Source organism: Rhinichthys klamathensis, unplaced genomic scaffold (assembly GCF_029890125.1).
Source record: "Rhinichthys klamathensis goyatoka isolate OS25496 unplaced genomic scaffold, OSU_Roscu_1.1 h1tg000309l_1, whole genome shotgun sequence".
In the NCBI taxonomy this organism is placed as follows: Eukaryota; Metazoa; Chordata; class Actinopteri; order Cypriniformes; family Leuciscidae; genus Rhinichthys; species Rhinichthys klamathensis.
The window spans coordinates 1644901-1662153 of NW_026606827.1; the positions used below are offsets into that span (position 1 = coordinate 1644901).

At 38.5% G+C, this 17253-nt stretch overlaps 1 protein-coding gene across 14 annotated transcripts in view; it reads left to right on the top strand.

Annotated features, from left to right (window-relative positions):
- The window catches only part of ptprub (protein tyrosine phosphatase receptor type Ub), a 258109-nt gene that overhangs the window by 126269 nt on the left and 114587 nt on the right, over positions 1–17253 (top strand). For all 14 annotated transcript variants that reach the window (XM_056270916.1, XM_056270909.1, XM_056270910.1 and 11 more), the window contains exon 3: positions 2287–2558. In XM_056270916.1, coding sequence (XP_056126891.1) covers positions 2287–2558 — 272 coding nt within the window. The remainder of the gene's footprint in view (positions 1–2286; positions 2559–17253) is intronic.

Consider the following 17253-nt stretch of genomic DNA (forward strand, 5'->3'; position numbering starts at 1 on the left):
GATTTTTTTTTAATTATATTGTGTATGATGTTAATGATACTTTTCATGTTTTGGGGAAAATGTTGGAGAAATATTGTCGGAGAAATATTATCGGACAAATTTAGCTCTCGCAAGCTGCTTCAAGCTAGCCTGGGAAAACCCAGACAACTTCCGGCAAATTTAGATTTGCTCTGAAAGTTAGTCTGGCAAAGAGCTCATTCAAGCCCATTTCCAATCCGTCGAAATCGAGGCACCAATCAGAAACGTTGGGGCGGGCTTTACACGATGACCACAGCGCTGGGATTTTGAAGCAGATTTTGTAGCCTACATTACAGAGATGGATGCCGCCGCCGAACATCACTCGTTCGAATCAGCTATCGCGTCGGTTTTAAGCGATTTGAACGTTTCATTTTCGTTAAAAACCGAGCAAAGAACAACACCCGCTCTGCATACGTCATCTCCTTCATCGCTCTGATTGGTTTTAGGTCTATCCGCGACGTCCGTTGGTGACGCCCCTCTGGAAATGATTTGTCTATGACGCTGTGCCAGACCATAACTCAGTTACAACTGAGAATGGTCTGGTTTTAACCAGGCTAGCTTCAAGCTACTTTGCTCTTTGCTCATTCTATATATATATATATATATATAAAAAAATCTTCAAACTGTCAGTGTGCTCGCCTATCCTCATTTCTTTAGTTTTCAAATGTCTGGTGTGATGGTAATGACAGGAATATTGGTATTATGTAAAAAAAAATATTGAGTAAACTGTATATACACTACCATTTAAAAGTTTGGGGTCTAAGAATTTGTTTCTGATGCTCATCAAGGCTGCATTTATTTGATGAAAGTAATATTGTGAAATATTATGGCAACTTAAAATAATAATAATTTTAATCTTTTTTTTTTCAAACCTGTATTTTTAGCAGCCATGACTCCAGTCTTCAGTGTCACTTTCAGAAATTATTATTATTTATTCAAGTTGAAAAAAGTTGCAGGTTATTTTTTTTTTAGGATTTTAGGAAAACGGCATTCATTTAAAATATAAATCTTTTGTAACATTATAAAGGTAGAATGGATACACTTTAAAAAAAATCAATTTAATGCATCATTGTTGCATAAAAGTAGTACATTTCTTTGAAAAAATAAATCTTACTGACCCAAATTTTTGAATGGCAGTGTATATATTTGTTCATAGAATAAACTGTTTGTTAACAAACAAATTATAATAAATCCTTGAAAGCTAGAATGATTGTTAAAAAAATTAAAATTTTTTTTTAGAATATCTATAATATTTTTTTTCTTTAAATCCAGGGAACAGAAAAGTTCCCCTAATTGAAGAGTCATATACAGTATGTATATGCCTGTTTTGAGTATTTGTGCCAGTTGCTATACCAACACCTCACAAATTTCTGTCTTTATACAGAGAAATTTTGCATTTGTCACACTCCGCAGAGACAGAGAGCCTCGAGGCTAAAAAGAGCATGAAAGACATTTTAGTATTCCGTGCTGTGTGTTGTCTCTCTCTCTGTGTGCTCTGTATTGAGAGAGTAATGCCAAAATTGTCATCCTTTGTGAACTCACTGAAGGGAGAGATAGTCTGCGGAAAGAGACAAATAGACAAACAAGAGCTTTTGAAAAGTAGGAATGGGAAAACTACACAGAAGTTTCTGAGTAGGCTGTAATACAGCAGATATGCTCCGCAGAGAAGCTGGATATTTATTTCCCCCTCAATTTCTTTTATTCTCTCTGAGCTTAGTGTATATGTGCCTGTTTCTTTAAGCAAGCACACTCTAATATGCACTAAAGCTCTCCACAAATGTTTGTTGCCACACAAAGATATGAAATGTTTTCTTATTCAGAGAAAATATTTAATGTTCTTGCTTTCAGATTTCTGTTTTATACTATATTTTATGACCGAAACACAAAGTGATTATGTTAAACAAATAGGTAAAAATAAAATCTGTCATAATTTACTTACCCTCATGTCAGTCCAAACCCGTATGACTTTTTTTCCGTCTTTCTTGAACATAAAAAATAAGCATTATTTCCCATATAACGAGAGCATACATTTGATGTTAACCTCCACAAAGGATAAAAAGCAACATAAATGTATCATAAAACAGGTTCGTATGACCCGTGCGCTATATTCCATGCCTTGTGAAATGATATGATGGCTTTGTGTGTGAAACCATATTAAATTTAGGACTATTTCTTTTAATAGTTGATATTTGAGTGTTTATGTTTGTATGTGATGGCTCTGACCTTTGGCTGATTCTTCCTTCTTGCTGTGTTGTCTTCCTCCTCAAGGCTCCTACATGATGGTCAACTCCTCCCAGCATGCAGCGGGGCAGAGGGCTCAGCTTCTGCTGCAGACTCTAAGCGAAAACGACACGCACTGCGTGCAGTTCAGCTACTTCCTGTACAGCAGAGACGGCCACAGCCCGGGGGCGCTGCGGGTTTATGTGCGGGTCAACGGTGGGCCGCTTGGCATTCCCGTATGGAATGTCTCTGGCTCACGTGGACGACAGTGGCACCAGGTGGAACTGGCAGTCAGCACTTTCTGGCCAAATGAGTACCAGGTTAGCAACATTATGTTTTAGTGACGTCTTTTCTGGTTGGTTACACAAACTAGGATGTTTGTAAGTTATTCTTTCTGTCTGACATTGATTGGTGTCGCATGCAGTATATTTATGGACGTGTTTAAATGCTTAATTTACAAAATGGAGGATGTTTTTGGTCACTAGATGAGGGTAATGGTACTCTCCAAAGGTACTTTTTAGAATTTGTGTAAATACTAGGGGTGGAACGGTACACAGAAGTCACGGTTCGGTTCTTACCTCGGTTCAGACATCACGGTTCGGTACGATTTCGGGACAATGGAGGGAAAAGCAAAACAAAAATGCAGAAGGCATTGTATTTTTTAAATAAGTTTTATTAATAAAGGCGTAGAACCAGTTTATTTGTAGTGCACTGACAATTGTTTTATACAATTAGTTTATTAATTAAATTAATAAAAAGACTAAAAAGACCTTGCGATATGTTTGGTAATTGTACCTGAATTAATTTAAAATTAATTTGCTATATTTCAATCAATATATTTGTTTTCCTTAATTTTAATTAACATTATTAATTAACAATGTAACATTATTCTCATCTGAATTATAAATAATTGGTTTCTGTATAAAATAATACTACCATTAAAAACACATTCGATTTTCTTTTTTAATCAATGTAGAATGTGTAAGATTAGTGCTCCGAGGACGAGAAATGAAAACCAATGCAATATGTTGAAAAAGATGTAACCCACAGACTGTTTTGAAATGGAGTTGGATAAATATGTTTTGCTTTTAAAACAGTGTGTGTGTGTGTGTGTGTGTGTGTGTGATTTTGGTTGGGTGACAGTTGTAGGTTACAGTTTGACAAGAGTTTAGAGTGTGAGAGAAGCACAATGTTGTGTTTTATTGCGAGTGTACACAAATATAAGTAAACACTTTGCAGGTTTAATGATCAGTATGAACAAAATGACGGAGTAGCCTATGTTTTTTATGTTTTCACTGTTCGGTCGCGCCCGCGCCTCTCTCTCTCTCTCTCGCGCGCGCACACACACACACACACACTCCAGCATTGCAATCTTGACATCGCAGCCTGTTCATAATGCGGTATCACACCAAACGCGAATAGAGCGTCAAATTCACGTCTATCGCGTCTAGTTCGACGCTAGTCCAAAGCGAATAGGACGCGCGTATAAAGCCAAGTTAGCCAACATTTGAAGTGAACGCGCGTTCAGAGCATAGAGGTTCAGAGCAAAGCCGAGGGTACAGATTATGTGTCCCTAGAGAACCCGCATATCTAACAGTAGTTCCGCATTACATTAATTAATTTGCACGCGAGTTTTATTTATTTTTATACCGTGTATTCTCCGTGTAAATTCGTGCACCGAACCGTGACGCCCGTACCGTTTCGGTTCAATACGAATACATGTACCGTTCCACCCCTAGTAATTACCATGGTATCAAAGTAAATTATATGGTACAAACTAGTCATTAGCTGATCTAAACTAGTCATTATCTGGTCCAAGAGAGTCATTAGTAGGTCCAAGTTGTCCAAATGAGGTCTAAGATGATCATTAATTGGTACAATCAGCTCATTAGCTAGTCTAAACTGGTTGTTAGTTGGTCTAAGGGGCTGTTTACACCACACCATTTTCAACTAAAAACGTAAATCTTTTTATGTGTTTTGGCCGGTCATTTACACGACAATGGCGTTTTGGGTGCCTGAAAATGCAAAGTTTTGAAAACGGGATTCAAAGTGCAAGTTTTTGAAAACGGTCTCCGTGTAAACAACAAAAACACGAATCTCTGAAGACGATGATGTCATGCACATGCGTATTATGTGTTCAGTCTATAGTGTTTCATCGCCATCTAATGGCCTGGCACCAGAATCCAGGGTTTTTAGCCGTTTTCGCGGATGTGGTGAATGGGGATTGTTTTGACAATGGTGTCGTCTGTAGGCGGAAAACTCAAAGGAAAAACGTTTCCGTTTTAAGCATATCGTTGTTGTGTAAATGTACCCTGAGTTAGTCATCCATTGGTCTAAGTCTAAGATGCTCATTAGTTGGTACAAACTGCTCATTAGCTCAGTCTTTGATGGTCATTAGTTAGTTGGTTAAAGCTGGTCATTAGCTAGTGCAAACTAGCAAACCATCTTGAACCAGCAATATACCTAGCCTGGCTAACGTCAGACCCAAGTCTCGTCTGGGAACCACATGTTCATTTTCTCGTATTTGAGGCGTGGTTTACGAATGCCCAGAGCCGTTTATTGGGTGCTACGAATGTCTATCAAATGCGCCTGTACGTAGCTCATAGCCAATCGTTTCAATTATACCAGATGACGTATGTAAAGCAACAGAAATTAGACGAGGAAGAAGACGATGGGTCAGAGATTTATGTGTATATGATGGCGTGTATCTAACGGCCGTTTCACACCGCATGCGTGAGCGACGCGTATTTTTTTTTGGCGTGGATGTTAATCAATGAGTGCATTCACACCGGGAGCAGTGAGCGTCGAGCAGGAGCGGCGCGTGAGCAGCAGTGACGCGGGGGTTTCGGCGTCGAATCTGTTGTTGCTGCGCTGCTCACGCTCAATTAAAGTGAAAGCACACTTTTGATGGACAAAAATAAATATGATTTCACACAAAAAGTGCCCAAAAATGCACAGAATAAGCATGTCTAGTGAGTTTTAACAAGAACTTGAGTAGACAAATAAAAGAAAATAAAGACTCAAAAATATTTATAGAAGATTTAGGCTACCCGGTAAAAACTTGTTTTTAATTATTCAGTTTGGGTGAAAGTTGTGTATTATATAAAAAAAAAGTATAAAGTAAACTAGCCAGAAAATATTATATATAAACATTCTTTTAGTTTATGTAACACACAGGCAGCTACATAGGCTAGCACAACCCAAATCAAACCCGAGTGTGTGGTTTATTTGTGTGTTTTGTTTTTTATCCGCGGAGTTGCAGTCTTGTAAACATATCGAAAGTATGACTGAAACTAATAGATTGGAGCCATTTTCTGGGTTGTTTTGTTGTTTAACATTTATATGTGAATGTTGTACACCTCCCCATTACAAACTTTCAAGACTATCAATGTTATAAATGACCAACTCCTAAAAACAAATGTATAGTTGTCTTTGTAAAGAATTGCTCGCTTATAGAGGGAATGCATTAACGTCACTTCCCCGCCAGAACACGCCCCCCTCAGCGGGACTGAGTGGCAGAAGAGCTGCTGCGTGACTGGAGCTAATAAGGGAAACTGCGAAAACGCGAGTAAACAAACTATTATCAGTTTAAACTAAAAGTTGGACTCGATATAGTGTTCCTTACAACTTATCAAAGATCCAGTGATCCATGGATATTGACATGCAGCCAGGAATCGTGTTTCCTGACATTTATATGTGCCTGATTTCGACGCCGGGGAAATAAATTAAGACAATTTGCCTGTAAACATTTTATATAAATACAATATAGATAGGTCTAAATCCGAGTGATCACTTACATTAATGTTATACTGTATATCATCATATCGTCCAGCCCTAAACCTTGTATAGTTTTTTGTCAGTGTTTATTTAAAAACATCCAATTATGCAGAATATAGTCTGGTCTGTAGCTTTTTGCAGTCTGTAAAAATATACAGTACCTCAGATTTCTGGTCAAATCTAGTTGTACAGTCAATCGCAAAGCTCTTTCCCGTTTTAGATGTGTTTTGTGTGTTTTTCACGGCATTCACGCTGAAAACAAATGCTGCCGCTCAGTCTTTTTGCCACTTGTGGGCGTGACCGCATTCACTCCGGCCAACGGTGACGTCATGTGCATACCCTCTATATATGTAGCTTTGGGGAGCCGCTGCTGTGACACTGTACAAATGCTTCCAGTGTGAAAACTCTCGCGCGTCTGCAGCTGCAGTGACGATGTAGTTACGCTGACGCGCTGCTCAAGTGCCGCTCACGCTTGCGGTGTGAAACGCGTAAGGCTGCATCGAAAGGTAACTTCGCGTCTGCTGCCATGTTGGATCCATAGGTATAAACAAACTGCTTCGGTGTGTCGCATAGACGTCGTCATCGTCTTGCTGCTCCCTCCCCGTTCTGTGATTGGTTCCCTAGATGAGGCGAAAATTTGGTCCATGGTATCCAGACTACCTAGCAGCGTGAATAAAATCGCGCTGCGGCAAGGCGGTATGGGGAAACCCAGGCTACAATATACCAGCTAGTCATACCAGTTTAAGATGGTCAAAATGTTTATTATTTTTTTTTTTTACATGGTGGCTGGTCAACAAGCTAATGTCCAGTTTAAACCAGCTAGAAACCAGCTATCACGTTCTAAAACATTTCAGAAATGTCGTCATGTTTGCCTTGAAACTGTAGAGTATGCCACAAATGTTGTAATCTCAATGGCAGACCTTGTAAACTGGTTTTTGACTATGTGCCCTTAAAGTTGCTTTGACACAAAGATATTATATCAGAGCTCGACCAACAGTAGCATACACAGACGTCGATTATCCTCACAAAGAGGCATTACACAACCAGTGATGGGCTACTGACTTATTAGTCATGCCTTTTGCATAATTAGCATTGATCTCGGCATGAATTTAGGTTAGTGCTGTAGGGCTTGGACAAGCCCACAATATAGACCAAGTCAATAGTGTTGACACGTCTTAGTCAACTAGTAACCTAATTTCCTTACTGTACCATTACGTACGAGACATAATCTACCATGATTGCTTACGAAATGACAGCTCATTCACGTCCCCCTAGCCGATCGATCGGTGTCAATGGTCGGTCTGCAATTGAGCAGACGCAGGGGGCTTCATCCATAAATTCAATTTCTCCTTTCTGCAAACTCTGCGCAGCTGTCAGAAAGCAATTAAGTTGAGTAGTGTTTGCTTTATCGTGAACTGTCAATCTCTCCAACCTAATTAACTTTCACATGCCAGTGAAAAGATGTGGCCTTCATGTGTAAATAATAGTCCTCCCGCCAGTCAACAAGATGTGAAGGTGGAGGGGACATGACAATAGGGGGAATTTGTTGTGTTTGTGCGTGCCCGCATAGTCGATTTGGTGTCGCTTCGAATTTTGCTGAGTGCACTGCACATGAAGAAAACCCATTTTTCACCATAAACCAAGGAATTCAGCTGGCTAGCTATACCCTTGGTATTGGATGGTAGGATGCGGTTCATAAAGCATCTTCATTGACGGCTCTTTCTTAAAAGAAGCTGTGTATGACTATGCAATACATTTTCGTAAGCAACATACATGTCGCTAATAATTTGTTTTACCTTTATCTTTTAGTGATGCACTAAAATTGTGGCAACCAAAAACATTCAACAGATGAAACAGAAAAATAAAATTTTTGGTCTCGGCTGAAATAGTTTTGGAGAGCTGAAATCATTGACCAAAACAGTGGCTAAATCCGAAATTGCCTCCTATACCCTTATTTGTAGTGGTGTCCGTATCCATAGTGAACGCTATCGAGTGCACTCATTCTATCCCACATTGCACTGCAATAACGAGTGTACAAGTGATGTACACTCACCGGCTGTCCGTATTCGCTCACTCGTTTTCATTCACTCCTTCAAGTGAACTGTGTTTTTGGACTAACGTTGGGAATAGTGATTTGGGGTAAAGGTGATTTCGGATTTCACTATCTATTTTGTGCACATAACGTGGATAAGCTAGAATTAAAGGGTAACTAAACACTAAACCAACTTTTTTTAATTAATGATCTGTAAGACTGGGGCTTTATTAGTGCTGTTCATTGATTCGAGTAACTTTTTTGACATTTGGGTATAAAGTGTTTTAATTCTACAATATATGGTGTAAAAACGTCTGAGTGCTGCCCTCTTCAGGTTGAACGGTGGCTACTGCAGTTGAATTTTCCTATTGGATGTTTGTGGTAGTTCGTGACGGTTGCGGTGAGAGCTGCTGACGTAAGCAGGTTTCAGCTTACCACGCCCTCGGTACGAGCTACCACGTCCATGGCAGTATAAAAACCATCTTGTTTCGTCAAAACCACTGTAGCGAGTCAGGAGTTGGAATTGCGAGTATTGAAAACGATCAGGATAGAGTATCCGTTCATCCCCTCTATCTCCGCTGGGCTCCGCCCACTTTTCCAGCATTTTTCAAATATTGCCAGTGGGTGGAGTCAGGCTCTGACCAGGGGTTTAGTTACCCTTGAAGGAAATGTGATTTCCCCCCAAAAAATTATGCTAGAGTATTGATATTTAAAATGTCTGAAATAGGGAGGTGGCTTGTTGCCAAAAATCTTTACAATGACTGGCTTAAATTATCACCTGAGAACACAACACTCTGAACAGTTTACTGACTTGCCCAATTACCCAAACTCAAATACAGAATGAAAACTTAAATTTCAGATTTGGTAAAAAGTTTGTTTAGGTGCATTACTATTTTTCTCTTAAAAGCAACACCACAGCTTACGATTGTTGCTAATGTCTCTGCATATTTTTTTGTTTCAACAGCCAATGATTTTGTAATACCCATCCAAAAACATTACGTTTTTTTTAGGGCTGTCAAATGATTAATCACGATTAATCACATCCAAAATAAAAGTTTTTTTTACATAATATATGTGGGTGCACTGTGTATAATTATTTTGTATTTATATAAATACACACACATGCATGTATATTTAAGAAAAAAATACAATTTATATATAAAATATTTATATATATATATAATATGAATTATATATAAATCTATATACAGTATATACATGAAAATATTTCTTAAATATATACAAGCATGTGTGTGTATTTATATATATAAAATAATTATACACAATGCACCCACATATATTATGTAAAAAAAACTTTTATTTTGGATGTGATTAATCACGATTAATCATTTGACAGCCCTAGTTTTTTTGTGATTATCTTCTTCAAGATAATTAGAATAGCATTTTTGTTTATACTTGTTGCAGGGCTAATCAGTTAGCGGTATGCTAATCTAGCAGGCTACTCAACTTGAGGTATGCAAAGGCAGTCAGCTCACCAAAGCTAGCTGAAAATGTTTATTTGACCATTCCGCTATATGCTATGTGACTATTTAAAAATAGAGGGAATGGGAATGTTAACAGATAGCTTTCTCCAGGTGTTATAGACCTCCTTGTGTATCGCTAATGATACACTGTAAAACACTGTTACTCTAATAACAGCACGGAGGTTTTGTCTTTTGTCATTAACAGTGAAAGAGTTTGAATGCACACTGTATTTTAGAACCAGTGGCTGAACGACTGCCATAATAGTTTGTGTATTTGATGAGGTGATGAGCTTTCTCTTTCTCAGCGTAGGTTTCACACGACGGGGTGTCAGCACACTAAATCACACTTTGGGCCTGGAAGATGGCAGACTGTCCTGATCAATGGTAAAACCAGAGCTGTGCCACAGTCCCAGTGGGTGCCACATTAAGGCTAGTTTACTAAAACTGAGCCAACAAGAGAGATCATTTAAAGCTCAATTCTTGCATTTGTTATATTTTGAGACCATTCCGGCGATCTTCCATTCGACCCCTTAGCAGTTGCCCGTAATTAAATTCTCTCTATTTATGTGTACTTAGTTGCTTTGTGTTTTTCTTTTGTCTATCTCTGGCTTTCCTTTGCACTTCCTGCTGACTCTGTTTAGCTTTTCCTGCAGTTTCTGTTTTGTGCCCTCATATACCTTTCATTCATTTTGCTGCTTCTCAAATCCAGCTGGTGTCATTTTTCAGGGATAGTCTTGGGTAAGCAAAAAGATACAGGAATAGTTCATCCAAAAATGCGAATCCTCATACCATTCCAAACCTGTATGTGGTTATTTAGGGGCTGTCGTGATCCAGAAGTACATTATAAATGTAGTCCATGACTATATTTCAAGTCTTCTAAAGCCATGTGAAATCAAAATGTAATGCATTATCACTTTTATAATCATTTATATTCTTTCCTTTCAGTCCAAGTTTGCAGCACCATTTAGGTCCAGAATTTAATAATTGTATGTCATGTTTGGTTTACTTTAGTGCATTAGTTTTTAGCATTCATTTTTATGGGGTTTTTTTTTGTGGTCCTTTATGGAGCTTGATATCCCCAGGTCACTATGAACTGTTTTTGTTGGTCAAGATTGATAAGATTCTACTATTGTTTCTCAGTAAAAAAAAAAGAAGAAGAAAAAAAGCACACAGGTTTGGAAATAAGGGTGAGTAAAGCCGTCTGTCCACCAAAGCGTTTTTAGCCTGCTGAAAACGCTAGACGCTCTACTAAAGACGCCTAGCTGTGAGCACTTGAGAGCGTTTTGGCAGCGCAGCGTTTTTTCCGTTGAGATGTTGCGTTGCTATGATACAGAATATCCGCAGCACAGTTTACTTGTAACTGATTTCGCAGATAATTTGTTTCATACTAAAAATGTAATTTTCATCCATTTTGTTCGGTTAGCGCTGTCACTACTCGATCCGTACCGGAAACACGATCTGTACTGCGCATGTGCGAGAACGCGTCTCCTTCCTGTCTGATGTCGAAACCATTTACGGCAGTTGTTGTTTGACACTACACGATCCGTATGGTAACCATGATCGTAACTGAAGCCCCTTAACTGACTTTTATTTATCCTTCGTCATTTTATTTATTGTTTATTTATTTGTATCTTTAATTTATTTTCTTCTCCCTAAAGTTGTGTTATTCTACGTGTTCCGTTTCCTGTTAACACTTTTATTTTTTTCAATTCTGTTTAAGCCAGTTACTGTTGTCAATTTTACAAACACATATGCATTAAGTGTGGGCAGTATGATGGTTGTAGTGTGCGATCAGCCTCCTCTACAGAAGTAATATTGTAATATATTGTAATATTAACAATATTAGGGTACTACATGTAATATTTCATTTTCTAAAGGTTTGTTCTACTTATTTCAGCATACTTTAACAAATGTCTGCACTCAAGAAAACACAGAAACACTCAGAATAACATTATTTATTTATTAATAAATGAATTCATCCATACCTACCTCCATCCATCTATCATCCATCCCTCCTTCTATATCCCTCCCTCCTTCCTTCCTTCCTTCCTTCTATATTTATCTCTCCCTCCATTTATCCCTCCATCCATATCCATCCCTCCCTATCTATCCATCCCTCCCTCCATATCCATCCCTCTGCCTATCCATATCCATCCCTCCCTATCCATATCTCCCTCCCTCCTTCCTTCTATATCCATCCCTCCCTCCCTCCCTCCATATCCATCCCTCCATATCCATCCCTCCCTCCTTCCTTCCTTCTATATCCATCCTTCCTTCTATATCCATCCCTCCTTCTATATCCATCCCTCCTTCTATATTCATCTCTCCCTCCCTCTCCATCCATCCCACACGCTCTCACTCTCACCACACGCTCTCACTCTCACCACACACTCTCACCACACGCTCTCACTCTCACCACACGCTCTCACTCTCACTCGCTCTCACTCTCACTCCTCACTCGCTCTTGCACACTCATGAACAAACAAACATGGCATTGACCTTCAGGCCTTGTTCATCAGCACAGGATGATAAAAATGTTTCCATGTCATCTAGACACTGGAATAAAAACAAAAAGTCATCCTTTGCGTCAGGAAGTTCCTCCAGGACATTCCTGAGGGCATTTTTTTGTTGACTTCCGCTCATCTGCAGGAAAGAAGGCTCTGTCACCTTCCCACAGAATAAGTCTCCATGACTGCGTACCAGGGATGGAAATTAACTTTTTTGTCCACCGGCCACTGTGGCTGGTGGATTTCAAAATCTACCAGCCACTCAATGTTTTTACCAGCCACTTTCTTGTTTTTAACCGACAATGTGTAACTGCATGTGAAAATTAATACTACAAGAATACTTAAGCAGTTTATTTAATCTCAAGTCTCAATGAAATACTGACATTTTCTCTTTCTCTCACCCTCGGCCTCATCCACCTAATCTGTCATTTTTTTTTGTTTTGATGATAAATTGAGCCAGCCTCCAAAAGTAATTAACCTGTCCTGTGATTTTTTTCTCTCTCACACAACACTCTCCAGACACGGATTTATGAGCTATAGTATGTTGGTTGCCTTTACATTAGAATAATATTTAATATAATCTAGATATGAAATGGAATAAATAGCATTCAATACAAAATGAATATGTCTCATATATTGAAATCAAGTTTTATGTGATAAAATATTTGCTTTGTTGTGCATTAGAACCACATCAGGCATTTAGTACAAAATAATTTATTGAAGCATCCAGATACTTCACCACGTGACAGCAGCTAGGCTCCTGATTGGTTAACGCGGCGCGAATTGACGCTAAAGTTCAGATTTTTCAACTCGGGCGGCAGACGCGAATTCGCGTCAAACGCGTGAATGCACAAAAGCACTCAATAAAATCATGCGCGCGGAACGCGTCAGACGCTCGAACTTGCCGCGCGAATGAGGCGTATTCGCATCTACCACGGCGCGCTCTACACCTCATTCGCGCCGCAGGAATTTTTTACGCGCGTAACGCGTCTTTGCATTGACTTAACAATGAAATCACTCGCGCCAGACGCTCTATTCTCGTCTGGTGTGAACACACCATGATGTTTTCTCTGCAGACCTCTACGCCTGCGATGTAACGCCACATATTGTTTGAAGGTGTGCCTCCTCTAAAAGTGTCCGCCGTCCGGGTGAAACAGTATGCTATTTTTATTTACCCGCCACGGTGGCCGGTAGGTGAAGCGAGTTTACCCGCCACAACACAAAATCACCCGCATTTGGCTGGTGGCGGGTGCTAATTTCCATCCCTGCTGCGTACCCAGTCCTGCGCTGTAAGAAGGTCTCTTACAATGATTGGCTGTAAATATATAAATAATGGCACAAAATAATGAATCTATTTATCTAGCATGCATGCAACTGCTTGATATATGACCAATAAAATAATTGACCTTATCAGTGTCCTCTTCAACTACAACTCTTTTGCTGAGCGACAGCTGGTGGTGGTGGATTTTGACACCCTAAAGACAGGCTCAAGGTTTCCCTGAAGGAGTTGGGATGCTTCCTTTGTCCAAAATGCAAATCTTTGTCCATGCCTTTGGAAAATATGTAAATGTAGGAACTCTATTTTTATAAAACCTTTTTATTGTCACTTTTCTAACAGTGGCTAAATACAACCAAGATAATGAAATTTTATCAGTAGAATCTGTCATACCCTTCTAGGCAAAACCTCTCCATCAACTGAATGCACCACCACTGGCGAATCAATGGCACCTCCTCCTAAAAACACACACACAAAAAAAAATACATATTTGATACATATGAGTTTGATGGGATACTTCTGTGAAAATCCAGCTTACCTCTGTGAATAGTAATGGACAGGAAGTACAGGTACTGAGAGCATACTGTGAAATACAAATAACACTGTAAGACTTTGATTTTTTTATCTAATTATAAAATATCTATTTTATTATCTACCTCTGACAAATGAATTATTCTTACCATCAACATGTAAACAGCACAGGAATTCTCTGAACACTGTTGAAGAGAAACCTGTAAAAGGGAAAGTCCAAAGTAATTTTAACAACAGTAAACAGTAAACAACTGCTAGCTTGTTTTAACATTTATACATGCATACTTAAATTAGCTTTACACAATTCCATCCTTTAAAACATACCCCAAGGTCTCTTCCTGTTTTTTCAGTCCAGGATCCTGGGTCAATGGAGCTTGCAATGTGCCTGGCATTCCAAAGAAAACTCAAAATACATAATATGTAATTAAATTATCAGTTATGTATACTGATAATGAGGATTTTAAATGAACTTGAAGCCTGAGAACGTGGATCTTATGTGAACTTAAAGCCTGAGAACGAGGCTTTTATGTGAACGAAGCCTGAGAACGAGGCTTTTATGTGAACGAAGCCTGAGAACGAGGCTCCCTTTGCAAATTGTAACCAAATAACATGCCTGGAACAAGGCTAGTAAATCAATTATCTTTAGTCTCAACCTAAATATGGTTCTGTAACTGTCATCTCCAAAACCATCAGGACGAAGAGAATCAAGGAAAAGTATCTCCCTTTTAGCTACCAACATAACCTGCAATGGGTATTTTGTTAATATCCATGAAAATAGAACGCACTTAATCCTACCTTTTGTAAATGATACCGCTATGAAGATTATAGAAAAAAAAAACTCAACACAGAGCAGATAGTGATCCGCTTCATTCGGCTGTCTGCTCCAAGCTGGAAATAGTATCAGATCCTTGGACCTCACGTTTTCCTAATAGTATTGGAACAAAATATTATTCAATAATCATATACTTCTGTGCCTGTTCCCAAAAGAGTTATTTCTTGGTTGATGAGTATGATAGCAAAAAAACACAAACAAAGCACTTGCAGGCAAACAATGCAATGGGTCCACATTTTGGTCTTTCCAGGTGGGAACCACATAAGGTCCACAATGTGAACATCTTTTCCCTTATGGAAAGAACATTATAAGTTACTGAACACGCATACATTAAAATAAATACCGTTTCTGGCAGTGGTCCAATCAGATCCAAACCAACCACCTCCCAAGCTTCTTTTACCTGCATGCCACAAAATTAGTATTAGTCAAATGCTGGTAAAACTGTACACAAGCTTGAGACTAGCTTGTTAGTTTCATCAGTATGCTAAAACATTGTAAGCAGTACCTTAATGGAATGCAAAACTGGCACAACAGTCTTGATTGGGTCATTCAGCTGGCAGCGGTGACAACATCTGACCTAAAAAGCAACACATTTTTTCAACAAATTGTCTAGAAAAATAGCCAGTTGATGAGAGGCGGTATTAAAATTAAGTGACATGGCATCTGTGGCTTTAATATGTTAAGTCCATATGCTACTGCAGTTGATACAAGTTGGTGATAATACAGTAGTCAACATTTTAAGTGGATAAAGACCTTTTTATTAAAGTTATATATGACTTTTGAACAATACCCATTCTTGTCTTAGGACAACTTCGATTAACTTTTTTGATCCACATCAAATATAACTTTTAAAACAAGGAGGTATCAAACAAAGGTGGCAAAAGTTGACACAATCTTAAGTATAGATATAAGATACCCATTAAGTTTGTAAAATTACCCATTCTTTCACGTCCTGGATAATTGTAGACCAATAGTAGCCAGCAATAACCCGGTTTTGAGTGCCTCTGACGCCACTATGATTGCCAGTCCCAGGATTATTATGGCACTCCGTGAGAACAGACCTCTTCTTTTCCTCTGACAGGACAACTAGCCGCATATACTGCATACTGGGGCCGATGTAGAAGAGTCTGTCGTCTGTTTTAAAAGGAAAAAAGAAAACGTCTGAAAGAGTTGAAGTTCAAAGTAAATAGAAAAATATCATATTACTATCTGATATCTGACAGGTTTAACTACATAAAAGTCACGTATTAATACACAGATATGGGAGCTGAACAAGTAAAACAACTCAAATTTAAACAATTAAAATAACTTGATATTTTAAACTAATTTGTTCATTTAGCACATGAGGTTGTACCAGTCAGTCAGTTCTCTTCTATTTTTCATTATAAAATCTTCCGGTTCTTTCTTACCCCCGGTTTCACACAGACAAGGCCCAGAGTGTAAAATGCATATTTGAGCTGTTTTAACTAAAAGCAACACCGTGACTGATACATTTAAAAATATGTCAGTGCCATTTTTTGTCTCAAGATACACACGAGTAAAGTTTATTTTTTCTAAAGCATGTTTATAAAAGCTGGCAGTAATGATACCCTCATTTCACAATTAGATACATATCACGATACTGAACTCACGATACGATATTATTGCGATACTCCCAAGAAATATTATAAAAGGTTAACACAAAATGCACTGTTGATTAAAATGCTAACTTTGATATTGCATTGTGGGTTTAAATTAATAGGCTTGGAATTGGTGCTTGTAACCCAAGGATGTTTCCACCAGAATAAACATATTCATGATTCTGAAGCTGAAAATACTTAATTATTTTAGACGAATATAGCCTACTTAACATTCTGGTAACATAAGACGTTTGGCATTGATTATCAGGACCCACAAATATTCCCCATTTATTACACATTATAATCAACATTATAAAGTAGTTTAATGTAGTAGTACTTACACAAAAACTCTGAAAACATCAAATTTCTTCCTCACACAGTAATTTTTATTTTGGGTGAACTATCCACGATACATATTGTCACTATCCACAATACGTATTGTTGCATTTTTGTATTACGAAATATTGTGGCACGATATATTGTTACACAACACAATTGAACTAAGGCATAATCCTGGATTAGTCTTACTTGTCATAGTTACCTTTGATGATAAAATTCGCAGACGACCGTTTCACTTTCCGACGCTCAGCGGGATTGTCAGGCATTTCTCCTTTTAAGAGAAATTCTTGAACTTTCACATAAAATGCAAAAGAATCCATGTTTTTTTCGCACATGCAGGACAGTAAAGTACAAATCGTGCCAGTAAAGTTCGGATCGAGTAGTGACAGTGAAGTTGTCGTAAAAACATTGATGATGACAGGAAGTGGCGGAAAAACTTCGTTCTCGCACATGCGCAGTACAGATCGTGTAACCGGTACGGATCGAGTAGCGACAAGCGCTGCTGGTTGATGTCGTTGTACAGAAAGAATGTTGTGACAGTTGGTCGGTGTGGTATTAGTCCCGCCCCTCCTCCACTGTGATTGGACGGCTGGGTAAAAAGTGACAGTGATGAGTGTT